Source organism: Phodopus roborovskii, unplaced genomic scaffold, assembly GCF_943737965.1.
Source record: "Phodopus roborovskii unplaced genomic scaffold, PHOROB, whole genome shotgun sequence".
In the NCBI taxonomy this organism is placed as follows: domain Eukaryota; kingdom Metazoa; phylum Chordata; class Mammalia; order Rodentia; family Cricetidae; genus Phodopus; species Phodopus roborovskii.
In genome coordinates, this window is record NW_026125648.1 from 1,016,863 (window position 1) to 1,044,598 (window position 27,736).

At 46.2% G+C, this 27,736-nt stretch overlaps 1 protein-coding gene across 6 annotated transcripts in view; it reads right to left on the reverse strand.

The window, feature by feature from the left end:
- Positions 1 to 614: 614 nt before the first annotated feature.
- The window catches only part of Tmem164 (transmembrane protein 164), a 163,642-nt gene continuing 136,520 nt past the window's right edge, over positions 615 to 27,736 (reverse strand). For 5 of the 6 annotated variants that reach the window (XM_051177999.1, XM_051177994.1, XM_051177997.1 and 2 more), the window contains 2 exons: positions 6,339 to 6,439; positions 615 to 4,795 (listed from right to left, as the gene is read on the reverse strand). In XM_051177999.1, the coding sequence (XP_051033956.1) occupies positions 4,589 to 4,795; positions 6,339 to 6,439 (308 nt within the window). In that variant the 3' untranslated portion in view covers positions 615 to 4,588. The remainder of the gene's footprint in view (positions 4,796 to 6,338; positions 6,440 to 27,736) is intronic. The other variant, XM_051178000.1, reaches the window with a different exon arrangement.

The window sequence follows — 27,736 nt, forward strand, 5'->3', positions numbered from 1 at the left end:
TTTTGTGTGTGTGTGTGTGAGAGAGAGAGAGAGAGAGAGAGAGAGAGAGAGAGCACTTGTGTGTGCAGAGGTCAGTGATGAATGGCTAGTATCTTCACACAAACCCCATAGGTTGCACTGATTGGCCAGGCTAGCTATCTATCAAGGCCCTGGAATCTGTCTCCACTCCCAAAGGCCGTGGTTAAAGGTTCACGCTGTTGCACTTGGCTTTTACTCTTGTACTGGTGATTCAAACTCAGGTAGGTGCTCTTGCTTGTCCAACAAACACTTTACCAACTGAGCCATCTCCAAGGCACAAAGTTGCATGGTTTGACCTCACCATCTAGCCTAGCATACCATGGGGCCCAGAGAGCCTATATCCCTGACTGATAAGCTCCCCTTAGAGTGAACAAATGGCCCGGTAGGTCCCAGGAACCTTGATGGAAGTAGGTAGTGTGTGGGAAATCAAGGCCAAGTCACTGTTCTGCCTATGGGGCCAAGCTGTGATGAGCCCAGCTGCCCTGGCTTGGGAGGGTGGCTACTTCACGACACACAAGGCCAACAAATGTCTGCTTTTGTCTACTTTGCAAAGCCTTCTTGAGAGGGTTCTGAGAAGCAAGGGCAGGACGCCTGAGTTCTCATAAATCTTTTAATAACAGTAAATGAAGAAAACATTGTAACAATAAGTTCCATGGGGAGGGTTCCTTTTCATCCAGGGATCTTCAACAGCACAAACACCTGAGGCTAAGATTCAAAATGCTAAGTACACAAATTAAGGACCATTTATTTATTTCAAAGGTGGCTGCAGAAACCACTTCAGTACAATCAAAGGGGTTTTACAAAACAGGGAAAACACATTACAAAAACACCCAAAGACGGGAGGTAGACTGGAGGTGGGGGAGTAAAGAACGCCCCAGAAGCAGCCTGGCGAAGAGGCTCCATCTTGCTGCCATCTAGGGCGTTCAGGGGTTGGCTCTCAGGGGAGTCTTGCACAAGAGGGTGACAGTACATGGCAGTCTCGGCTTGAGAAGGATGGAGGAAGAGGCATTCACTAATGTCCCAGAAGAAATAATTGTACACCATTCAATCCTGTTCTCCTCACCACGATTACGTCAAATAAATGAAGATTGCTTTCAAATCTTAACATGGACGCCAAAACAAATCAAGAGTTTCTGAAGCATTGTTTCTGCTTACAAAATGACTTTTGCTTTTGCTTTATCATTGAGTGGGGGTGGGGATCTGCTTGGTGCCATGGGTGGCAACAGGGTACAAAAGTGTTTCAGACAAGGGCAACGGCAAGTACCTTGGTCTTCCTGCGGATGGACTCCCACTAAGAGAAGGCAAGTCCAGGAGGAGATAGGACACTCCTTCCCCGTCTTGCATCTTCCCAAGTTCCCTGTGAGGCCTGGTCCTGGCTCCCTAAAACCAACAGCTGTGTCTTGTCCTACAGTGTCAGGAAGCCCCTTTTTCTCCCCACCCCAAGCCTCCCTTACAGTAGAAACCATTAAGAAACTCCTCTCCCAAGGACGACAGGGGACAGAATTCCAGGGAAGTCTGTTTGGCAGCAGGAGGGCTAAAAGGATCCTTGCCATCGCCTGAACACCCAGCTCAACCCAACTCAGAGCGTTACCTAACCCCAGTTCCTCTGTGCTGCTGCTGAGCTAACTGTGAGAAGCTTGAATTACGTCACAAGACACTGAGTTGTCCAAGATCACACACAGCAAAGGCCGACGGAGGCTACAGCAAAGGGACTTGACAGGAACTTGGAAGAGCCACAGAATAAAGTGCACAGCCGGCTCCGCTTAGCCCACTTAGACCCTGTAAACCACAGGTACAAAGAAGTCACAGAAAGACAGGTGACAGACTTAGAGAGGTGAAGGTGGTGACTCCAGGACCCCACAGCATGTCACAGGATGACAGAAGCACTTGCTGCCAGGCTTCACAGAGGATGTTGGGCCAAGTGATATATATACAAAACCCAATACCAGGAGTGGGAAGGGCCTCAAAGCAGGGGAAGACAACCTCTGTTACTCAGAGTGGCTGCCACAAATTGTCCACTTTAACCAATTGTTCTTGTTGGTACAGCCCCTTGACCATGGGTGCTGAGGGCTTGAGGATGCTCTGTTCCCTCTTGCTGGGATTATCTAAAAGAAACTGGCCACCTCTGAGTACTGTCACACAGGCACACAACTCACATGTACTGGTAGACTTTGGCCAAGGTAGTTAGGGGACAACCTTCATAGGAACAAGAAAGGCCTGAGGACGAGCTGCGGATTCAGTACAAGCTATCTTCTCTTTTGTCCCTGGTACCTCAGACAGTAGAGGGTGGGTTCTTGAACAAACCTGGGGGCAACTCCCAAGTCAAAGTGCTTAGAGCCTATACCTCTTGCCATACTGGTTTGGACCAAGGTAAGAGAGATACAATGAAAAGGCCCCCTGTTCCCCAACGCCCCAAACCCAGGCCAAGGCTCCCTATGGAATCTGCTGAAGGAGCCACAAACTGTTTAACTTCTTTACATATGAGCCAACCTAGGCCCCCTGCATCTCCCCTTTACTTCCTCCTTCTGACAGGTGTGCGTGACTCAGGCAACATGGCTTTGAATTTCTTCCTCTCTTTCTGCAACAGAAAATGCCTACCAGAAATGGGTCTGTTGAGCTGGTGCCAAATCAGAGGCAAGCCACTGGAGTCATGCCAATGCAGGCAAAGCCCAAGATGCCTGGCGATGTGGGCCATGGCGCCTCGGGTGGGGAAGAAAGCTTGTGTGGCTCTCCCAGCCCTATAACATTCTGGAGATGGCTCCCTCAGCTGAAGTCCTACATCGCTGCAGGTAGCAGCTCCATGCTGCGGCAGAGCTCGTGCCATGGCAGGCCTCGTGGGCTCCCCTCCACTGACCTCTTTCCACATTCTCTAATAGAGAGGCTCAGGGCCATGGAGGCTCTCACACATTCGATTCCTCCATCCACTTCTCTGAGGGAGCGGGGCGAATAAGCAACTGAAGAAGCACTTCTAGAGGCTGAGAGGAGGAAGAGCCATGGCAGGAGCTCTCTGTACCTCAGAGCTGATCACCTCACGGTCAAGTAAGCCCTCCCAGAGATGCTTCCCAGATTCTCTGGGAGACTCTCCTGCTGCTGCTTCCTCTGCAAGTCCCTGAAGCTCAGGTTAGGCCCAGTACCCACAAAACTCACATTGAATACTGCAACTGGAACAGGGCAATGGGGTGGTCATGGTACAAGCTTTTCTATTCTTAAGCAAACTTCCCCCTACCAGGAGTCAGCAAATGCACAGACACAGGCGCCCTTGTGGTCCACACATGACAAAGTACCTTTAAAGCAAAGCTCCTCCCTTCCGGACACTTGAACCTCTACCTACGGGGATCTGATCTAATGGCAGCTCCCTTTCGACCTACACATGGGCTTTGGACGTCGTCATACATGAAAGAAATCTAACCCTAAAGAAACCACCTTCGGGAACTGTGAGCATACCCTCTAAGTGCCCAGAATGGCTCCAGAGCACTGCGGGAAATGCAAGGGTTCCCCTGTTTCAAACATCCAAAATACAAACAGCCAAAGAGCACCCAAGCCCCAAGCCCAGCTCCCCCTCTTCCATGAAGCTGCCTCAGACAAAGAGGAACAGAGAGACACACACATAGACAATGAGGATGGTTCGAGGGGCGGCTGAGACTAGATCATTGCCTGTTATCCACACGACACAGAGCATGATTCAGATCACAGCTTTTTCAAGTTGCCACTCAACTGAGTTGATTTCTTCATCTCTAAGGTCACTTGGGAGTGGGAAGTGGGTCTGTTCTCAGATTTCATAGGGAAGGTCTTTTTTTTGGGGAGGGGGCTGGGCTGGGCTGTCCTGCCTGGTACTGTACACACCTCAGCCCCCTTTACTAGAGATTAAACCTGGCAACACACCTCCAACCCCCCTCTACAGAATCTTGCCCTTGGCTGCACATTGCTATCACTTTCCACCCCAGGCAGCACCCGACAAGGAGTGGCTGGGTAGCTCCCTGCTTTGAGTCACGGGACACCCGTCACTGGGAGAATCTATTTTGGCTGTGATCTGGGAAGTCCCTTGCCTCTGAGCTTGCAGCTGGTATGGAAACAAGGTCTTGGTCCCCTTCTGATGGGGGCGATGCTGGAGATAAAAGGGGGTCCCAGCATGAGCCTGGAGGTCGCTGGCAGTAGAGGCTTGAACCCTACACTAATTCATCGCTGCTTGTTGCTCGCTGCCTCTTCAACTAGCTGTTGTCAAAAGCACCAACAGCAGCGGGAAGGGGGTCACTAACTACTATTTCCCTGGGTAAGGGCACGCAGAAGGAGCGGGGGAACAGCAGGGACCCAGAGCCCAGGAAGTAAGCTCCAGCCCCCAGCACTATCCCTGGGCACAAAGAGCCACCCATCCACAAAGAGCTGTGGGGGGGGAAGAGGAGTGGAAGAAAGGGACAGAGAGGAGGAAAAACGGGAATATACCAAGCATCCTATCGCCCTCTCCAATGAGTTTTGCCAAGAACTGGGTATTCTCTGACTTGCTTCCTCAGGGAGAAACAAAACAGAAACAAAAAAACAAACAAAAGAAAACAAAACAAAACTCCAAGCACCTTCAGTCTATTTTCTTGGCTGGAAGCCGGAGCAAATCCAGCAGATATTTACACAAGGGCCCAGCCATGTATGAGAACAGGATGACCAGCTTCCCGTGGGTCATGGTCATGAGAGTCTGGTGTCCCGAGGCCCAGATGCGATACCAGGGGCCGTAGAATGGGTCTGAGATGGCCGGACACAGCATGTTGTTCAAATTCACTTCGGTGACCTGCAGGGACAAGGGAGGTAGAGTGAGCGTTCGCCATCCCGAGGCTGCTTCTGGCTACTGCCAGTTCAGCCATCTATCCCTAGGGGTGACTGGACAAGGAGGGATTGACCAATCCCCGCCTGTTCATAAAGGGGCTTCTTTGCCCTAGGCTTTCTGAGTTGGCGATCAGTCACTGTCCTGGATGAAAGCTGTTCAGTTTTGCTCAGTCTTGCTTTCCCTTTGGGCCCATAGTCCACTGTCGTTCCTAAGCATTTATTGTGTGCCTAGCTCCTGGAGGAAGATTGCTTTTTTTTTAAGCCGTTAACTGTATGGTCCCTGTCTCCAAGTAGCAAGGGCATCAGTTGACTGCATATGACCTCAAACTAGGAGGTGCCCACTAAGCGTTACATGCCACGAGGAGGTCTGAGGAGCATACGGAAGATTTTGTGAGGGAAGTGGCATGTGAATGGACTAATGAAAGATGGACAAGGGTGTGGCGCGCAGTGGGTGAGCAGAGCTTTCCTGATGGCAGGTGTAGCAGAGCATGGGATGTATGTGACATGAGCACACCGACACTCCTGGAAACCAGCGAATCAGTGGGGAGCAGCAAGAGGAAAGGCGGGGGGTGTGTGCAGGTCAGAGTCATGCTGAGTCTTTCCATAAGCACAGGCAGCATTCACACTACTAGCAAAGAACCCAGCTCTGGCCAACCAGAGCCACAAAGACCAAGTGGCTGCTTCTCCAAAGGCATTGGGGACAGCCAGTTACACGCCCTTATCATGCAAGGCCGCACAAGGCTCCACATGCCTAACACTGCATTGATGCCAACCGCACAAAACCAAATATGGGGTTCCTGCCCCAAGGACAGCCATAACACCTGCCTTCCAGAGCTCTTAAGAGCTTGCTCACATTAAAGACAAGTCCTCGCCATCTCTCAAGGAAGCTAAGCTTTTTTATCTTGTTCCAGTGAGGTGAAAACTCCCTGTTCCCACACCCAGCCATGAGCTTTGCTTCAACACTGATACATTTTCGGCGCTATTGGACTCCGGGTATTTCAACATTGAGGCCAGCCATTTTCCATATGTCAGGCACTTCTCAAACTACAGAATGCTCTGAGGCTCCCAACACTGTGCATCTACCGGCCACACAGCTGAAGGAAGGGTCTCCTGAAGGACCTGGGGGCATACCCAGAGTTGACCCAAGATTAGGGGCCATCACAAGGCCCAGGGCCATCAGGATAAGAGTCCTACATGGCCTCGAGTTCCACAGCAAAGCACTTGCCAGTTACGGGTCCCTGTTTCTGACCCCAGTAGCCATGAGTGAAGGGTATCCTCGCATCCTCAGGAATGAAGGAACGACCATTACTGAAGGATTCAGAAAACTCTTTGAAGAGGCCAAAGCTTTGGATCATAAATCAGCAACCCAGACACAACAATCTGACGTCCTGGCCTTTAGCATCGTGTAGTTTTTCAAAACAAAATGATACAACAGCACCAACCAGGATTATCCAGATTTATGAAGCACTCCAAACAGAGGGGAGAGAGGGGGATCTAAGCACACTTACCAGGCCGAGGATCTGCAGGACGCTGAAGTGATAAAAGAACATGAGGCCCGTCGAGAGCAGAGCCCACCGGAAACTGCTGAGGGGCTCTGGGGTGTAAGCACCTGGAGGAAGACGGGAGATGGTGAGCCCAGAGGACTAGTGACCCACTTCTCTGCTCGCAAGGGTGCAGGTGCTCAGGTCACAGCCACAGCTGCAGCAGACTTGGTATCTCTTTCACTTATCACTTGACAGACTCTTCCAAAGGCCTCGATGCTTAGCGAGGAACCATGGTAGCCCTGCCATGACCCCAGGTTCTGCCAGTTGATAGTACACCATTAGAAAGAGAGGTTTCTGACAAGGGGGACCCTAAGAGAGACATGCATGGTCCCCTGGAGAAGGAGAAAGGGACAAGATCTCCCAAGCAAATTGGGAGCGTGGGGGAGGAGAGTTAGGAGGAAGAGGAGGGGAGAGGTGGGCATGACGGAGCAAGAAGATTGAGCCAGGGAAAGAATAGAGGAGAGCAAGAAAAGAGATAGCCATAATAGAGGGCGCCATTATAGACTTTAAGAGAAATCCAAACTAGGGAAATGTCCAGAGATCTACAAGAATGACCCCAACTAACAATCTAAGCAATAGTGGAGAGGCTACCTTCCCTGACAATGAAATTAATGACTACCTCATATGCCATCCTAGAGCCTTCATCTAGTAGCTGATGGAAGCAGAAGCAGACACCCAAAGCTAAGCACTGAGCTGATCTCTTGGAATCCAGTTGCAGAGAGGGAAGAGTGGTGAGCAAAGCAATCATGACCAGGCTGGAGAAACCCACAGAAACAGCTGACCTGAACAAGGGGGAAGCTCATGGATTCCAGTGTGATAGCTGGGAAACCAGCATAGGACCAACCCAGATTCCCTGAATGTGGTGTTAGTTGGGAGAACTGGGCAGTCTCTGGGGCCTCTGGTAATGGATCAGTATTTATCCCTAGTGTATGAATGGACTTTGGGAGCCCATTCCACATAGAGGGATACTCCCTCAGCCTAGACACATGGGGGAGGGCTGGGGCCCTGCTCCAAATGACATGTCAGACTTTGAAGACTCCCCATGGAAGGCCTCACCCTCCCTGGGGAGCAGAAAGGGGATGGGATGGGGTTTGGTGGGGGGAACAGGGGAGGATGGGAGGGTGCGGGAACTGGGATTGACACGAAAACAAGCTTGTTTCAAATTTAAATTAAAAAAAGAGAGGTTTCTGCTTTAATCTAAAAGTAATCCATGATTATTAAAGGTGACTTAGGATGAATAAAAAACTGGAGAGAAGATAGAAGCAAAGGAAGATAAGATTCCCAGCACTGGACTCCTGGAATAGAACCCTCACTAATACACTGCTGTGTCTCTAAGGTCATTTCTCCATGCCCAGGGTCAGGTTTTAAAATTAATGCTCGAATTAGTATTATCTGTCTGTATATGTAACTATCTTGTGTTTATATTTATCTCCTCATGATTCTAAATGGTATGACACAGTACTTGACGATGTTAATGTTGAAGTCAGATTCAGATTCAATTTTGGCGGGTTGTTTGGTTTTAGTTTTTCGAGACAGGGTTTCTCTGTGGCTTTGGAGCCTGTCCTGGAACTCACTCTGTAGACCAGGCTGGCCTGGAACTCACAGAGATCCGCCTGCCTCTGCCTCCCAAGTGCTGGGATTAACAGCAGGCGCCACTACCACCTGGTGGATTTGGGTTCAGATTTTGATGTTACCGTTCATTTGCTGTTGAGCTCTGAAAAAACGAACGGTTTTGCCAGTCTTACTTGCCCATTGAATTGGGCATAAAATGGCTGCTCAATGAGCATCGCTTTCTCTTGCTGACACCCTTAAATGGAGAGACCTGACAAATGTTTTAGCCAGTGGTTGTGCCGTTTCTCAGCTACTGAACATCTCCCGGTAACACCGAGTGATAGCTTTCCTCTCTGAATACTGCTGGAAACAACCATCCTCATAGGCCTGGGAAGATCTCAGAGCTTGGGCATGGTAGACAGGATGCTGCAGGTGTCTCTCGGATTGGGTACTTGGAAGGGGTGCTTCAGAAAGGGACCTGAAAAACACCTCCCCATCCCCCAAAGATAGAGGTGACAGCATCTCCTACAGTGCTGTTTGGCCAGGTCAGTCTTTCACTGTCCAACAGCTGTTCATACTTTGTAGATTCTGTAATAAGACAAGGTCCCAACAGTTTGAGGAACACGGGCAACAATGACAATACAACAAGCTGGGGGTGGGTGACTGAGATCAGGGCTTCCTGTAATAGGAAGGCAAAAGTCAGCCTGGGAGTTGGGGGAGGGGGAACAGAGGTGTGGTAAGGCATGCTTCCTGATAGAGGCATCCCTGTATCAGAGTCCTGAGAAACAAATGGGACTTCAGAAGGGCCCTAGGTCTTCCGACCTGCGTACAAGTAGACATGAGGCAGGTAGTTCAGAGCGGTATGGGTAAGAGTTCAGTAGCAACAGCAGGGATTGGGGTGTGATGGCTCAACAGGTAAATATGGGTGTTGTTTGTGTCTGATGACCAGACCCTGGGATCCAAGGAAAAATGCCAGGTGTGGTGGGGCACATCTATAATCCCAACACTCCTATGGTGATGAGAGGCAGACAGAGAATAATCCCATGGAAGGTTGTGGTTCAGCTATCCCAGAGAATGCAGCCCAGCATAAACATGAGACACCCTGCCTCAGAACAAAGCGGAACAAGAGAACTAATTCCCAGAATTAGTCCCCCCCCCACGCACACATATACATCTCTCTCGCGTGCACATACAACTCTCTCTCACACATAAAAATAGCAATATTAATTGTAATAATAATGAAATAATCCCGTAAAGTCACAAGGAGAGTGTAATGGAGGCAATGAGTACACGGTTAGCGAAGCTAGTCTACCCCAGACTGGGCCATGTGAGTTCAAGGAGCTGTGCTTCAGGCTTTGGGCTATATATATGCAACAGAACTACATGGTCAAATGTGTCATGTCTTACAAAGATTCTCAGAAGCAGGAGCATGACTAGGACTCAGAGACACTCAGGAACATCAGAGCCTGGTAAACACCCCACACCTTCTGTAAAGAACGTGGTACCACTTAGCTCCTCCGTCCATTGCATTGCAGAAAACGGCGCATGAGGTGCTTATTTCTTGCTTTTTCAAAGGAAAGCCAGAAACATGAAACTTTATGTGGAATGTCCTGATTTTTAAATGCAGGCAACTATTCAAAATGTTTTAAGACTGCTCAGTGGGCCAAGCAAAACAAGTATTCCAGATGGATTTCAGTCCCTGGGAGGCCATCTCTGTGCTCTGCTACAGAGCCACCAAAAGCTGCAGGGAGTTTGAGGAATGCCAGTGCTGGTCATTTAGATTAGGGTACAAGGGACAGTCTAAAGCCGAAAGAGTAAAGACATGGGTGCTGGCAAGATGACTGACTACTCCTGGGGTCTAGAACAAGGTAGTTTCTGGAAACAAAAGCAGCAAAGTAGAAAATCAGAAGGATGTGGCACAAGACAGGAGGATGAGGTTGAAGGACAGGGACAGTAGCAACTTTCAGGGTTGTACTAATAGCATCACTGGATTGGTGATGCCTTTAATTGCAATGGAGGAGACAGGTAACAGCAGACTAAAGCAAGGGTAAGAAAATGATGACATTTTAGACATGTTGAAAATGGAGTATCTGTGACTACGAAGCATCTATATAGGAACAGTGACTACATATACTCAGGAGTGTGACACTGTGGATACCCGGAGCCTAGAAGGTGGAGGTATTCAAATCGTGGTTCTATTGCTTATGGATTTCAACGCTTTGGGCAAATCACAGTATCTCTTCAGTTCAGTTCTACTCATCTGTATAATGGAAGAGGCACACCTCATTCACAGAGCTGTTGGTCAGATGAGATAATACATTTATAGCATGGTGCCAGGGATTTAACAAATGCTTGCTATTTTTGGAGATATGAGCCACAGACTCCATGAAGAGCATAAGGCAAACACACAAAGATGGGTGACGTCAGCACAAAGTAGAAAAAAAAAATCACGGGACTCTAAGCACACAGTGAGAGAGTAAAGGACCAAAAGCAAGATGCCAAGGAACAGGTACAAGAAGGGAGCAGGCAGAAGGAAATAGGTGGGGTGGCTGAAGCCAGGGGATAGCCTGTGAAGTTCACTCTGGACATGCCAAAGTGTCTGTGGTTTAGGATGTTGTTTGTGTCAGGTTATATTTATAGGCACATTCAGCCCATGTGGTAGACGCACCTTTGGTACCCAATGTTCCACAAAGTCAAGAACCTTGTATGTCTTTCCAACACACTCAACACAGCACTTGCTTGTAAGAAGGCATTGAGCAACATACTGGGAGTATGAACAATATACGCGTCCACCTGATACCTGAGTGTGACCTAGACACCGCGTTGTCACCCCAGTTCCCGAGGGCGCACAGGGGAAGAAGAGACCTGGAAGGCTGACAGGTAACACCTCCATCCATCACCTTCTCGGCTATCTTTCCCTTCCTTCTGACCTCTGCTCAACAGCCCCCGCCCCAGTGCAGATGAGAGGCAGTGCCATGCCTCAGATGCCAAGGGCGGTGCAGGAATGGGCTTGAATGTGTGTGTGCCCTCATCCAGCTCAGCAGCCATAGTCCTAGGGAAAGGGGACGAGGACTCAAGCACAGGACAGCTGCCCCTTCCTTGTGCTTCTCCCACGCTGTGTTCTAGGGGGAAGGAACACTCCGAAACTACCAGGGAGCATGTTTTCCAGTGTTCCCACTGACCCTTCCCAAAACCCCATGTTTGCACCAACCCTTCTGTGTTGCATCAGCCAGTTCAACCAGGCTGACTATTGACAGAGGGAGGAGCTCTCCCTAAAGCTCCCCTTTTGCCCAAGTCCTGGATGTACAGTGGACGCCCAATTGCTCACGACATGGGCAAAGTGTGGGCACAGACCTGCCGAGGAATCATAAAAGTGACTTTGAGTCAATGCTAGTCCTAAGAAGACTATCTTCAAACACCTGTAAAACCCAACCCACAAACCACCCTTATCTGCACAGAGATATTTAGACATGTTCTCTATAATACTGAGAAACTGGAAACAAACCAACTAGGCAGCTAGGTTAAGTAAACCGCAATACCTCCATATTGTGCAATAGTCCACTGCCATTCGAATGACAACCAGATCGTCCATGCATGAAGAAACCACTCCCGGGTGAGTAACCCCAAGTATAAAAAGCAGAACATCAAACAGTCCAGACATGAAAGAAAGTACAATGTAGTAGCTTAAAACCAAAGGCGGCAGAGGAGGGGGTGGGGGGGGTGTTTCAGATAGCCTCAGGTTTCCCATGGGAATGACTCTGAGCAAATCACACTTCCTTTAAAGTTATTTTCCTGTGTAGGTACTAGAGGCAGCATCCTCTTCTCAGGGCTGAGGAGTGGAATAAGACATTACAGACAGCAGATCCAGCAGCTGCTTAGCATGGAGCTATTTTCACCCCAGGGATCCCAGGCATCCAAACTCATTCACAGGCAGGAAGAGGAGGGGCATTCTGGGGAAATGGCCACCTCCTCTGTGAAAGGGGACTGCCCATGGCAAATATGATCCAATATTCCATTTCCTTCAAAAAACACAGTAAAAATGCACCCTATGCACTGATAACACAGCCCATAGGGATATATGTAAATTTTATGCAAACCCACCTAATTCTCTTTGCTGGATACCTGAATGTGGCCCTTGGGATAATCCTAGTGAAAAACTGGTTTTCTTAAAGGAAAACAGAAACTGAATCACATTCAGGAAAATTCAATACATCATAAAACTCTTTATTTTTTTTTCCTACTCTAAGAAAGTATGTGACATTTTTCTGCCAGCATCTTCTGTCCCAGGAGGATAGAAGCACGTCATCAGTAAAGGTAGGGGGAAACCAAGATAATAGTTTTTGTAAAATTGATTTCTGCCAGAAGGAAGCCGTAGGAGTACTGGGAATCAAGGTTATTATTGCTCCAGCAATAGCAAAGACCCCCAGAGGCCCCCCACAAGGGATCTTTCTCTCCTCCTACACTCTCACCTAGGGAAGATGACACCAAGGAGTCAACACTGGGTAGGGTAGCCTGCTATTATCCTATCTTCCTGCTTCCTTCAATTCCCTGACTTATTTGTGCTACCCACTCATTCAGTATGTATGACGCACATTGGACTCCATGGCAAGAGGGGGGATACAATCTTGGCTAGCTCCTGCCCTTGGCAATCTGCTGCAGTTGATAAATGATGGAAGAGCTGACACAGTGAAGGGAAGCATGTCAGTAGTAGGGACACTGAGGAAGGGAAGAAGACGGTCATCGCTGAGGAGACTTAAAACAGCAGGAAGCAACTGGAGTAGGAACGTTCTAGGCAGAAGGTATAGCATGAGATGATATGGATGTCAGTGGCATGCTATTTGTGTGCAATCGCGTGCACTTGTCACAGGAGAGCAGTGTCATGTGTCAGTAGGTCGCTGGGGAGACAAGGCAACAGGACCTGAAAAAGGAAGAGCCTTGTTTTATAGGCCGGAGAACTTGGCCTTTATCCTCTATGCAATGAGAGGCCACTGAAAGGTGTTAGATGAAAAGGTGAGATCTATGCTCCAGCCACCTGGACGGCTCTAGCAGTAGGAGAGACAGTGGGCCAGAGGGAAAAAGAACTGAAGGCAGGCTGGGACACTGTCGTCATGACACAGATGGCTTGGCCCTTTGCCAGATATAAAGGCGGACCATCTACGGGATCTTCCAGGTCTATGACTTCAGGAATTGACAGGGGGGTTAGGCGAGAGGTGAGCTCAGGTTAGGGCACGGCACTGAGTGCTGTAAGCTGTGCCAGCAGATGACTCCATTGGGGGCTGCCCCGGTCTAGAGCAGGAGAGAGAAATGGTTTGGGAACATAGCTTGGTGTATGACTAAAACTGACAAAAAAGAGTCCATGAAATGAGGTTATAGTTCTAGGAACAAAAGTCTGGAAAACATCAATATGTAGGTGGCTAGGAAAGAGAGAGAGAGAGAGAGAGAGAGAGAGAGAGAGAGAGAGAGAGAGAGAGAGAGAGAGAGATCTGTTAGAAGGTGAGCTTGATGAGGAAACTACAGAAGCTGCCACAGAACTGGATGAGAGGTGTCCTAGAAGTTGGGAGAACACAGTAAAAGAAGGGCCAGCAATGTTGAGCACTCTGTCTTCGGTCCTGGCCAGCATCTATTTAAATACCGTTTCCTTACTCATGCAAGGCACATTTCAAGTGCTCTACAGCCACCCGTGCCTAGTGACGGTCATATTAGACAGGGCAGACATAAAAAACATTTCCATCACCACAGAAAATGCCAGGGAGAATATCCTTGTCTTGTGGGGGTGGCACAGCGAAGTCAAGACGAACATTCCACAGAGTTCAGAAGCGTGTTGGCCACTGGTGCTCTTTGCTATGGTAATGTCAGGGGGAAAAAAGCTACGCTACGAAAGCACGGTGTCAGAATATGTTTTCCTGTTACACAAAGTAAGGAAGCGGATTCCGGGAAAAGGTGTCAGAATATAAAACCTCATAGAAATGATCAGCCAAACCCTCCACATTCTCGGTCTCTTCTCGGAATGCTTCCTGCAGCCTCCTGTTGTTTTGTTTCGGAGACAGGAGCTTGTAGCCAAGGCTGACCTCGAACTTGCAAAAATGCCCCTGACTCAGCCTCTCAAAGGCTGTGGTTATAGGTATGTGCCACACCTGACTCAACCTTTTGTTCTTACCCAACAAACCTCTCCGTACAAGTCATCTGCTGCCATGGCAGCCCTCGAACGTCCTCTCCCTGTAACTCCATGGAAGCATGTTAGGTAGAGCCCTGCTTTTCCAGACTGCTGCTCCCCCTACCCACCCTAAAATGCAAAAATCAACGGTGGGCTGCGAGCACTTTCCCCTTCCACTGTCAACTATAGATGATGGCCCCTTTGCTCTGAAAAATATTGACACCTCGCTTGGTCCCACTCTCTCCAAATCCATCCCTGTCCTATTGCTCATCGCTACACATCCTGTTGCTCAATGTTCCACGTTTCTGGAAGGATCTACTCAGTTCCATGGCCTTGTCTTCATTACTACACGTTGTTCAATCACTTTCATGGTCACACATAAGATCCTATGATTAGGAATAGCTACATCCTCTCTCTGATCTCAAAGACAAGTATTCCCTCTTTAGCCATCATTATTACCTTTCCTGCTCACTTCTTCCAACCATGATCCAATCTGGTCTTTGACACAAATAGAACCTGTGATCCATTCATTGATCCTAGGCCCTGTTATTCTGATTGTCCTTTGCTGACACCTTTGTCCCTTTGTCTCTTCTCAGTATGGTCAAAAAAAAAAAAAAAAATCCTCTGCCCCGGTTAAATTTCATCATCTTTCTCCTCTTTCCTGTCCCTCCACAGCTTATCATGGCTGGAGAACAACAGCAGCACTGAGTATCCTCATGTCCCATTTGTGATCACAGACCTGAAGTGCATCTTTCATGTTGCCAGGCAATCTCACTATATTCCCCTGCCTATTCACTCTCTCGCTTTCTGAGGTCACGATTTAATATCTTCTCCTGTCTCCTCAAACCTTTAATCCTTTCCTCCCAGCCTCACTGTCAAACGCTGACCCTGGTGTCATTTCCTGCTTCGCCTAGAAAAGGGGAAGGACTCAAGACATCCTGAGCCTTCACAAGCACATTTATTCACCTACGCACAATAACACTTGCCTGCTCTACTCTGCCTTTATCTGTATGACACAGAACTGTGAAGAGGAGGTTTCAGTCAAGGCCAAACTTGCCTTTGAAGCCCTGATGCTACTCCCTCATCTACTTACCACTCCACAAGATTTTTTTCTTTCTCTTACAACACTTGTTTCCTTTTTGCTACTAGATTATTCCTGTGACTATGAAAAACTAACCATAAAGAGATTGCTCTCATTAAAAACAGGCACTGGACAGGCCCCTAGAGTCCCCAGGAACTGCATGTCCCTCTCCCTTACAACAAAGATAGAATATCTTTACAAAGAAGATAAAATTGGCTTGTATCGGGATGTGCCCATGTGGGAGCTACTAGTCACATGCCATTCAGATCTTCTAATGCAACTACTTTGGATCAAGCAGTGCTCTTGACATAGACACTGAATAGCAAAAAATATATACTAAAATATTCCAGTCATAACTTTATGTTGGTTGTATTTGAATGTAGAGTTTGGGTAAACTAGGTATAATAAGTTATATTTCTAATATTAATTCCACCTGTTTGTCTTACCTGTTTTTAGTGTTATTATGAACACCTGAAATTATGTATGTGACTCACATGGTTTTTACTGGTCTATTCTCCTTATCCCAACTTCCTCTCTTCCTGTTCTCCCTTAAACCCACATTGGGTTCCTCTTCCTCCATGACAACTGTTCCTGTCAAAGTCACAAATAGCCTTCTCATTTCTAAATCCGATGACCCAAGGGCAGGCCTCATCCCATACAGCAGTTTATTCGTAAAATCCTGGGCACTTGCTTTCTGGGATACTTCTCACTCTCGGCTTTCATCCTGCCTCTGTCCCTGCTTCTCAGCCTCTCCTGCCATTTCCTTCCCATGGGGCTCATCTAGAGATGATGATAGACAGGACCAGGCTGCAGAACTCACAACTCTGCGGTCCACTTCCATGCTATATGTGGGGTCAGCACATCTCAGGGATTTAATACGACCCACATGCCGATGACTCCAAAGTTTGCCTCTCTGGGGACCCCCACCCTGAACTCTAGAGTCAACAGCTAGTGGCTGTCAACCTTAAACCAAGCTTGTGATCTTAGCTTAGCAGTGTAGTAAAGGCCTCTAGTTGATTCCACTTTTTCAGAATCCAAACCTTTCCACAATGACTTGCCTGTGTGAACAACAGGGTCCAATCACACGGCTTGCTTTAGACAATGGGACCTCACCAAGAGAAAATTCTATAGGATGTCTGGTGTGCACTTGGGCACTTAAGGGTTGCCCTCTTGGAAACACTACCCTGGGATCCACATGCCATCAACAGCTGTGTGAATAAAGAGGTCCAACCATTCCAGGGTCCCAGCTGGGCCCAGGGAAGGCCAGAAGAATGTCTCAGTCAACTCCAGCTGTTTTAACAATCCGACATAGACTGGATGCCTTAAATAACAGAAATTAATTTTCCATTTCTGAAGGCTACAAAGTTCACAATCAAGTCGTAAGATAGCTGGTTTTGACTGAGGGATGACTTTCTGGTTTACAGATAGCACCTTCTTGCTATGTCTCCATCATGTGATGGGGGGAGGGCTGCCAGTTCAAGATCTGCCCTCTAACAAGGGCATTAATTACACCTCACCCTAATTATATCTCAAAGACCCAATTCTGAAGTACCATCACATTGGGGGCACAGCTTCAAAATATGAATGCTCTTAGATGAACTCAAACATTCAGTCCAGAAAGAATAGGCCAATGGATCCACCAAATTATAAGAACTAATGTCATTATTCTGTCATTAAGTTTTACAGATGGTTATCACTTAGCATTACTTAATTGAAATAATACTTCCCCACAAAACCAAAAAAAAAGGGAAAAACAAAGAAAAAGAAAATAGGCATTACACAATTCCCAAAGCCTTTCTTATTTTAGTAAATGGCCATGCATCTAACTTGATCAGATCAAAAACCTCAGACTTGGGGCTGGAGAGATGGCTCAGAGGTTAAGAGCACTGGCTGCTCTTCCAAAGGTCCTGAGTTCAATTCCCAGCAACCATATAGTGGCTCCCAACCATCTATAGTGGGGTCTGATGCCCTCTTCCAGTGTGGATAGGCATACATGCAGGCAGAACACTGCATACATAATAAATCTTTAAACACACACACACACACACACACACACACACACACACACACACACACACACAATCCCATAGACTCATTCTTTCCCTTTTCTTCTTTTTCTTTCTCATCCTATATCTGATTTCATCCCCAAACTGCTGGCTGTACTTTTAGTATGTTCTCAGAATCCAACACCTCTCCCCTATCTCTCCTGTATCCTAGTGCGAGCCACCATCATGCACTTCCTAAATTACTATGGAAAGCACTTACATCTCTCCCTGCATCTACTATCACAGCCTTGCACGCCAATGTTAGCAAGCTGCCACGCAATCCTTTAAAATGTGAAATTAGATTCATAGTCTTTCCCTCCAAAACCCTCCAATGACCTCTCTTTCATTTGCCTATTAATTTCACCTGTTTGTCTTATCTATTTTTAGTGTGATTATCTTCTCTAACCTCATGTCCTACTATATCCACCCCCTTATTCATATGGAATCAGCCACAGTAGTTTATACACAGTTGCTGTAATAATCTAGAAACATTTCTGCCTCAATGCCATTACACTTGTTATCTCCTCAGCTTGCCATATTTTTCCTATAGAGATCAAAAGGGCTTGCTCTTTTGCCAGCTAGCCTTTGCTCAAATGTCACATTGTCAGTGAAAGGGTTTCTTTAAATGAGGCCACCTCATTCAAAAGAGCAGCCCTGCATGCCCATGCAGCAACAATGCATATTTTATATTATTGCCTCTTGGATTGCACTTAACATCTAACTTAATTACCATTTCCCTATTTCTTTACTGTCTATCTCCTCCCACATGGATGCACTATCCATGAAAGCAGGGAATCTTGTGTTTTGCTCTTTGTGTTTGAGTCTCAGTGGCTACTATACCCCCAGAATCTAAGTGGGGGATTCCATAAATGTTTGTTGAAAGGCATGAGCAGGCCAGCATGCTTAAGTACTTCATAGAGTCTAACATGCTTCATTCAACTTGTGTGAGTGATCGAGCCAGAGTAAGGGACTAGGGCCAGGTCGAGAAGAATCCAGCTTACTACTTTACATATTTGGGGTATTGTAGATCACATGTTAAATTGTAGGTTCTTATGCAAGTGCCTGGGCAGGGTCAAGTCTCTGCATTTCTAACCAGCTCCCTGGAGCTACTGAGCTTCAGACTACCCTTTGACCAGTAATGACCAGAGTTTGTGGACTGAAAGAGAGAGGGGGGTCGGGAGATAGGGGAGGAAGCGGCAACAGGAGACTGAGCAGGGGTGGTCTAATCCGAACTAAGAAAGTCTAGTGGGGATGGATCAGAATGGATCAGGAGGGGAGACTGGCAGGATTGCATCATCAACTAAATGGAAGTTGGGGCTACTAATATTTAAAAGCCACTCGTTAACTTTAGAGCTCTGCCTGGCTAAGAAGCTAATTACTCAATACGATATTGGAAACTTTGGAGCAGGCGAAGGTTTGGCCCAAAGAAAGACAATGACAAGGTTAGTTCCTGATAATGATGCCACCTTATCTTCATGACCCTATGAACGAGACAGATCCATTTCTGGCTCTTATAAGCCTTTGCCATTATTTTGAATATGTGGTGCTCCCCACAAAGGTGTGGGTGGATCCAGTGTCACGATAACATCGTGATGCTGTTAATCTAAATCAATGGATTAATCCACTGACAAGATCCATAATCTAATGGTCTTACTCCAGGGAGGTGGCTCGACAGAGGTGTCTTGGAACGATCGACCTTTTCTCTGGCCCCTTTCTGTGTCACTCTGCCCCCTGCGTCATTCGGTGGGCATCTCTGCCCCACTACGTAATGCCTTCTCTGCCGTGCTGATCTGTTTTATCATGCCCAGACCCACAAAGAGCAGAGCCAATTAACCATGGATCGGAAACTCCAAATCGATGAGTCAAACTGTCTTCCCACCTTTTCAGTTGCTTCGTCCCCAGGTATTTGTCACACTGACAAAACAGAACAAAAAACCTGACTAATTCAGCTTTCATTGCCCAGAAGCTATCTTCGTGTGGTACAACCCCAAGATGACGATGGACATCTGATTCAATATTTTTAGCCACCGAATGCAACCTCTTGTTGGAGCTCCTTCTCCCCAGGCAGTGGGTCACATGAGCCCCAAACCCGCATTTAGAATGAATTATTACAAAGGTGGGGGAAAGTTGTGTGCTGGGTACTAACAAAGGAGGTGAATGTATTCAACACCTACCCCAACAGGCTAGAGAGCCTACACAGGCCACATTTTGGCCTCGGTGTGTGCGGGGGGGGGGGGGCTGACTGGCTACTGAGCCTGTGACTAAGGCATCAAAAAACAATCCATCTTCATCTCAGTATGACAGCCAGCGCTTAGGGCAGAGTTCTGAGCAGGTACAGCATCCAATGGGTGGACCTGACCTAGCAGAAATTCTAGAATTGAGAGTCAGCTTCCACCATGATGTGGTGACACAGTCACTTAATCCCAGCACTGAGGAGGCAGAGGTAGGTGAATTTGAGGCCAGCCTGGTGTACAAAGTGAGTTCCGGGATAGCCAGGTCTACACAGAGAAACCCTGTCTAGAAAAACAAACAAACAGTCAGCTCCCAACTTCTACTCTTTGCAAGTTGCAGGTCAAAACCACTCAAAGCCTGGGGGATCCTTTAGCAGGAAACTTCCAGACCCTCCCTATCTTCCAGGGACAGAAAAGCTAAAAGCATGGTGACACTCTGACCATAAGTTTATTTAGACATAACATGTACTGCTACACAGGCATGTTAGGCACTGAGTACAAACCGAGTCCTCAATGAGCTGTGAGCAAGGGGATGCCAACTCCTGGATCATTCAAGGCAATGAGGCTTGACGTTCAGTCTGCCTCCAACATTCTGAGGGTGGAGACTCAATCTTCCATGGCACAGGGCTCCCTGGATGGCTAATGTAAAAACAGTTTTCTGGACTCCACCCAGCAGTTTTTGATTCAGTAGATCTGAAGAGTGACCTCTAATCTGGAGGCCACAAGCATTGTGAGTGGGTTCTCTGGTTCAGCTGATGCTGGTACTGCTCTGTCCTGGAGAATTTATAGGAAATGCAGCTTCTTAGGGCCTGCTTCCTGGGATGCCAACCCTAGAGGTAAGGGTGGATCCTGCAGTTTCCGTTTAAGTAACAAGCATCTCGGGGAAACCCAAATCATGGGTTTGGGAGCAACACAGGAAGTCCACTGATGTACAGAGAATCCTAGATCCTGAAGCCAAGAGGCCTGGGAAAAGCCACCAGTAAAGGGACAAACAATATAGCCATGTGGGAACTGCAATGTTTTCCAGAAAGTGATAAAATTAAGGCAGAAAACACTTGATTTAAGCTTTTGTTCCCACAAAGCCCCAGCAGCAACCTCCTTATCAGGGAAAAGACAATGGCCTTCAGAGTCTCCTACTGCCCTATTCTGTAAGACCCAGGCCTAGGCCATGGTTCAAATTCCTCCACTGGGCCCTCCACACTCCCCTGCCCCCCCCCATATTCACCCTGTCAGGAGCCTTGGACTTTTTATGAGTTTCTCAGCTTTTCCTCCTAACCTTGCCCAACCAGAAAAACAGAGTGGGTAAGCCTACGTGATAAGTACGTTCCCAGAACATTAACCTTTGCCGGCCAGGATGGTCAATGGGCTCACATGGGCAAATAAGCCAGAGTCCCAATCTGGCCCCTGATGGAATGACCTTTGGGGCATCATTGAGCATTCCTAGCCAAAGAACTTTGGTTCTAAATGGTCCTGGAAACCAACTAGAAGAGGAGCTTTGCCTCAAATCTCGTGTTGCTGAAGAAGCTAAAAGCCAACTGGAGAAGTAACTTTCCCAGATCATATAACACCAGTGTTCTTAAATCCCAGTCTCCTGAAATGTCCCCCCAAAGGCTGCTGAATTGTTAACACTTCACAATAACCACTTCCTCGCTACGAAGACCCTGTTTGCTGATTCTGAAGTTAGAGCGCCCTCTAGCGTACGCAAGAGGGGTTTCCTGCAGCCTAGAGACCAGGCAAAAGAGGGACCTGGGGACATTCAAGTCCCCCTCCTTAGACTATACACTTCTTGTTTTCTACTTTTATATTTGAAAGACATAAAATAAAGAACGAAGAATTCCAAGAGGCAGCACAGTTAAAAGGATTATCAAAATATCTACAACTTTTCATAACCCAGGTATGTTTCTTTATAAACACACGCTCTAAGATTCAGCAGCAAATTTGACAATCGCCCTAATTTCAAAGCACCGATGAGCACTGGCAGTATTTTGGAAGTGGCTGCCGCTATTGTGACATGACAGGAAAGAGACTATGTTGGCCAGTGACAACAGATGTAGACAGCAAACCTGGTACTTGCAAGTTCTCCCTTATTAAAACCCGGGAACCCTTAAATCCTGTTGGTGGACGGCAGACTAAGAACCCCTGCCTAAATAGAAGCTACTACCCAAACCACTCAACCAGTCAGTCAACACTGCGGGGTGAAGAAAGACGGCTGGATGAGGACAGCTATACTGAGTCGGTCACCGACATGGCAGGCAGGAACCAAGCCTGTGGCTAAAGTTATGCAGATGCTCTCACCACCAGCACTGTCCCTCCCAATCATCCCACTCGCGCATTAGGAACAGGAAAAGCCAGGCGAGCAGATGCCACTGTATCTGCGGCCTTCCTCCAATGTCCCTTTCTTGTCTTCACACTAGGAAGACTTCTTACATTTCCCTAGGGTGCCACTCAAAGCAGAGCCCACTCTTCCCAATGCTATCATTCCCACTGTCAGCCTCCAGGTGGAGGAAATCTTGTGCCTGTGGCCATCTGCACTTGTTCCAAATGCTCATTCTCCCCACGCCTTTGCTCCTTTGAAGAATCCACTCTTCCGGGTCTCGCTGTCACGACTCCTCTCCTTATAGTCCCTAGCAACTTCACCCAAGGCTAACAGTACTCGAAGTGCAGCCCTCCTTTTCACATGAACCCCTTTCCCAACAGCATTCAGGGAGATTTCAACATCCATGTGGGTGCCTCGTCCATCGTCCTCACCTAATAGCATCTTGAACCTCCACAGGTCTGCTGGGCCTCGTTACTCACAACCTGCCATCTGTCATTGCTTTGGCTCTGATGATCTGAACACAACTTCTGATGAGTTCAGCTTTCATATCCCAATTCTTACAGTGTGTGAGCTCCTAGATTCCTTATAACCACGGGTCCCCTGCTGCCCTCACCATAACACACACACACACACACACACACACACACACACACCCGCACATGCCAGGTACAGGCTAACAAAAATAACAAAACCTCTGAACAAGTTACAGTGTGTTTTAAAATGTGTACTTAGATGCTAAATAAAGAAAAAGAAAATGGCTACCCACAGTCATAGAAAAAACAGTTTGAAAATGATAAAGGGGGAGGGGCTAGAGAGATGGCTCAGCAGTTAAGAGTACTGGCTGCTCTTTCAAAGGACCTGGGTTCAGCACCCACATAGTGGCTCACATGGCGTCCTCTTCTGGTATGTAGGCATACTTGCACACAGAATATTCATAAATAAATATATTAATTTAAAAAATAAATAGTAAAGTTTTAAAAGAAAGACTAAAGTAAAATAAAAAGAGTAAGTCACATAAGGATGGGAAATACACAGGACATCTGGACCCTGTATGGTTCTCTGTTGACTTTGAATTTTATAAATGTTGATTAGTGAATGGCAGCTGCTGAGAGACACTGAATTATGGAAACTGCTACATTAAATCAACCTATATATTTTAAGAATGTCTTCACTCCAGAATGGAAGTATAAAAATAATGGCGCATTGGGGGAGAAGTTATGCCTTTCTTTCCACAGGAAACAAATAGTTATGGTTCTCTTCAAAATTAGTGAAGATCAGATTTGATTGGTGGAGACCTCCAGAAAATCTTGGCTACAGACATGGAGAAAGAAATCAAGAAAGACTACAGGACAGGTAACATAAATTCTAATCCCTCCACTATGGGAACAGCTCTGAGACTAGATGAGACATGATAAATCTTGTTGGCTACAGAGTCCTCACGACTTATTATTACATGCCATCCTTTCATATGGCATGGATAGAGATTTGGTTATACAGTCCAAACAAATTTAGAAAGTTAACAGGTGCTGTTTACCTGCTCAAACATAAAAAAAAAATCTTTAACTGATTTGTGCTCACTGTACATTCCATACATGTGTTAATGCAGGTAGGTAGGTGTGTGTGTGTGTGTGTGTTACCTTTGAAAGTTTATGTGTTTTCAGAAAAAAAAAGGACCAGGCACCAATAAAGACAAGTAGCCCAGGTGATCCAAACCCTCAAAATTCTGCATCCATAACAACTTCAAAGGGGCTAGCTGAGATGATCCAGCCTCACATACTATCCAGCCAAGACTTCAGATAAGCTCTACACTTTCACACCACACAGCGACTAAAAAAAATAATACAACTATCTCTCCAGGACTTGATCATTATCCCAATTTTCTCAGGGTCCCCTAAATATGCCATTGCTCCCAAACAGGAGGCAGTCTAGAGAACATGACACCCACATTCCCAAGATGTGGGTGGGTGGTTTTGGGGTCATTCAATGGACCATGGATATTTATCATCATTTAAGGAGGTTGCTTGCAAATGTTTCTGGTCATGGCAATGGAGGAAATTATGGAAGGTTAGATTCAAGGATCTCTTTCTGAGAAAAAGGGGGGAATATAGAAATGATAGGATAAAAGGATAGATTATTGAATCCACTTTAACCTAAAAATCAACTGTTAATCTCAAATATTTTATAGTGGTATGGATTTTGTATATTGACATACATTTAAGGTTATTTTTGTTACAAAACCCTCTATAGGGCTAGAGAAATGCCTCAGCAGTTAGGAGCATTGGCTGCTCTTTCAGAGATCCTGAGTTCAATTTCCAGAAACCGCATGATGGCTCACAACCATCTGTAATGAGATCTGGTGCCCTCTTCTGACCTGCAGGCACACAGGCAGGCAGAACACTGTATACATAATAAATATTTTTTAATCCTCTATATATGTTTCTACACTTGTTTAAGGTATTGTACCTATGCAGCTCATTTAACAACATAATGTAAATTTCTCATCCTTGAAAGTTATTATTAAAAATTATTTAGTATAATTAAGAAATACAGGTTAGTAGTTAGTCATATAACAATCAAATTTGTAGTCATGATAGGTATGTTTTCAAGGTCAAACAGATATATTTTAGATAGACACATGGTCTTCAAACACTTCAGAGACTTACAGAATATGGTATTTAAGATGTTTTAATAACCTAAGGCTTTTCATAACAGTAAGACATGTCTGCTTCTGGCAGCACCAATTCAAAAACGGATGATAGGCATCAGAGAACCTCCATATGGAGTTTACTTTCAATGCAAAGCTAGCCATTTGGGCAAGAAAATGCCCTTGCCTCAATTGCTGACAATATGTTGTCCAAACTGGAAAAGCAGGACACAAAAGATGACTGCTGACCATTGCTAAGACAAGATAAATTTTTTGCTTCACAAAAAGTCTGTCAGATATTCTAGGCCTGTAGGTCAAAGATGGATGCCTCAGTGTTGCAGATGAACCTTGGGTGACTGTCCAGGCAACCAGATATCTCTGTCATTTCCATAGCTTGCTCTGCACTTCCTGTTTACTCAGGTGATATATCCTTCTTGGATCTCTGATGTGGTTAAAAATTAGAAGGTTATAGTTTGCCTTGTTACCAAATTCAGAAAAAAAAACTTACATAAGAGATATAAATCTTACAAGGTTGAGAAACATAAAAGCTTAAGTTGTTTATACACGAAGATGTTTTATGTCTAAAAAGGCGTTTTTAGGATAGTAATACAAGTTAGGATAGAAAATGGTTTAGATATAAAATTTTGGACTCACTAAAATAGGATAGATAATATAGTACTTTCTCTGAATTTGCCAAATAGATATGAACTAAACATTCTGAATATAATTCTTACTTCATAATTGTTCTTATTGTATATACTTTTACTATGTTAGAATTAAAACCTTTCCTTCTTATTTAGAAATGTTGTGGAATATTTGTACACTATGTGAAGGTATATTGCTGTGATTGGTTTAATTAAGAGTTGAACAGCCAATAGCTGGGGAGGATGTATAGGCAGGACTTCCGGGCAGAAAGAGGAAGTAGGAGGAGATAATCAAGGTGCGCAGGAGAGGCCAGGAAACAGGAGGTGCAAAATGGAAGAGAGGTGATGTCATGTGATAAAATGTGGATTAACATAAATGTGTTCATTAAAGTTATGAGTTAATTGAAAACAAGCCTAAGCTAAAGGCTGAACTTCCATAATTGATAAGAAGTCTCCATGATATTATTTGGAAGCTGAATGATGGGACAGAAAAAGACTAGTTATAGCCCAGCTTCGACCCCTTTGACCAGCACCTTCAACTTGACCTGGTGGACAGAGGGAACTTTTCATCCCTCTCCTTACACTCTGCTATTACCTTCACACTAGGTATTTCCCTGCGCATCTCTGATGCTAAAGGGAGCTGGGGGGAAAAAACTGCCGATACCCTATTTTACTGGATTAGTAGGGTCTTGGTACACTGACAACCAGAGCCATCCCCATAATACTGAACAAATTACCCATCACTGCCTAGGCAAGGCACCTCTGTAAACACTTTATGATGTTATATAATGTTCATTACAAACCTATAAGGAAAGACTACTATTATCCTTATTTTTCAAAGAAAATGGAGTACAGACAAGTTAAGGAACTTGGCTGGTCACATAGCTGCCAAGGAATAGAAACAGAATCTGAGAACAGGTAATCTAACTCCATAGTGTACACCATACACTTTCTATCATGTACATGCCAGTATAGCCTGCCTCTGAGCAGACAAAACTCTACTGTCTTTCTCAGTGCCTCTGACAGGATGGGCAGTAAGGCAGGACCTGCCTTAGCTGGGGCCACCTTCCATTCTCTATGTGCAGTCACCTTCCATTCTTGTTGTACAGGGCAGGAAGCTGTTAGGTGTCCACAGGAAGGGTACTGAAGAAGGCCTGCATAAGATGTGCTAGTATTCAACTGCTACCCTGAATCACAACCCACTGTCACTCCCTGGCTGACTTGTCCAATGCTGGAAGGTGGTGGCAGGATTGTCAATCCTGAACATCCCTCATGTTCCCAATGTTCGATAGAATTGATCCTACTTAAGAAGCTCCACCAAGCCAGATGCTCTACTCAGGCTGTAGAATGGTTCAGCACAGGGCCAGAAAAGTGCGTAGATCCTGACTCAGAATGCTCCTGTGCTGCTCTCCCAGCTTCTAGAACAAGGTTGTCCAATATAGTAACACTGGCCATATGTCCCCCATTGAAATTCCAACCCAAATTAAACTTCATACCAAGTTAGAAATTTAACTCCCCAGTCCCACCAGCAACTGGTAGCTAGTAGGTAACATGTTGACAGATGTAGCCTACCATGGCCTCAAATTTAAGTTCCCCCTGACTCAGCTTCCTGGATGCAACTCAATGTTCAAGCTACCTCTATCAAGATTTCTATGGGGAGCGGGTGGGAGTGGAGAGGTGGCTTAGTAGAGTACTAGTTGCTCTTCCAGAAGACCCAGGTTCAATTCCCAGCACCTAACCACCTGTTACTCCAGTTATAGGGATTCCAACGCCCTCCTCTGGACTCCATAGGCGCTTGCCATGCATGTGGTATGTATACATACAGGCAGGCCAAACACCCATATACACAAAAATAATACCATATACACAAAATAATAAAATAAAAATACTTTTTAAAAGTGCTTCCATGGGACCCATCAGTTAGTGAGATGGACTGCCTTGAGAAGCCGTGTGTAAAAATCAGGTGTTTACTGTTCTGCTAAAGGAACACAGAAATAAAATGACTCCTAACAACATTCTGCTATACCCTGAGATAAGTGTCTGGCTCAGACACCATCAGAGATGCATCGTCCTGCAGCACATGGAAAGAAATAGGGAGACCCACAGCTGGACAATGTGCAGAGAGTGGAAGACCCTGGAATGCTTAGTTCCATCAACTCCTCCCCTCAGGGATCAGGGAACTGTGTGAAAGAGGAAGTGGGAAGGAAGAGTCAGAGGGGATGGAGGATACCACGGAAAACGGCCTTCTAGATGCAACAGGACTGATGCACATATAAACTTATAGAAGACTGTGGTAGCATCCGCAGAGCCTGCACCAGTCTAAGCCAGACAGGGTCCCAGTGCTGAAAGGGAAAATGGACAGAAGCCCCCATCCCGAACCCAGAAGCTATCTCCAGTTAATTATTGCTCTCACAAAGGGGAAATTAGGGTTCTCCAAAGGAGTCTCACTGTGGACTAAAACCACACTTAAGGGCAAGCTCTATGCCCAGAAGTAAATGGCTAACACAAAAGAAACTCAATGGGATTTTTCTGGAGAGATTTTCTGTCTCATAATGGCTTGTTTGGGCATATTTTAACATTCTACGTCTTTTTGCTTACATACTATGGTATGTGTGCATTTGTTTTCTAATGAGAGAAAAAAAGAAAGGGTATGGATTTGGGTGGATGGAGTGGGAAGGATCTAGAAGTTTGGGGA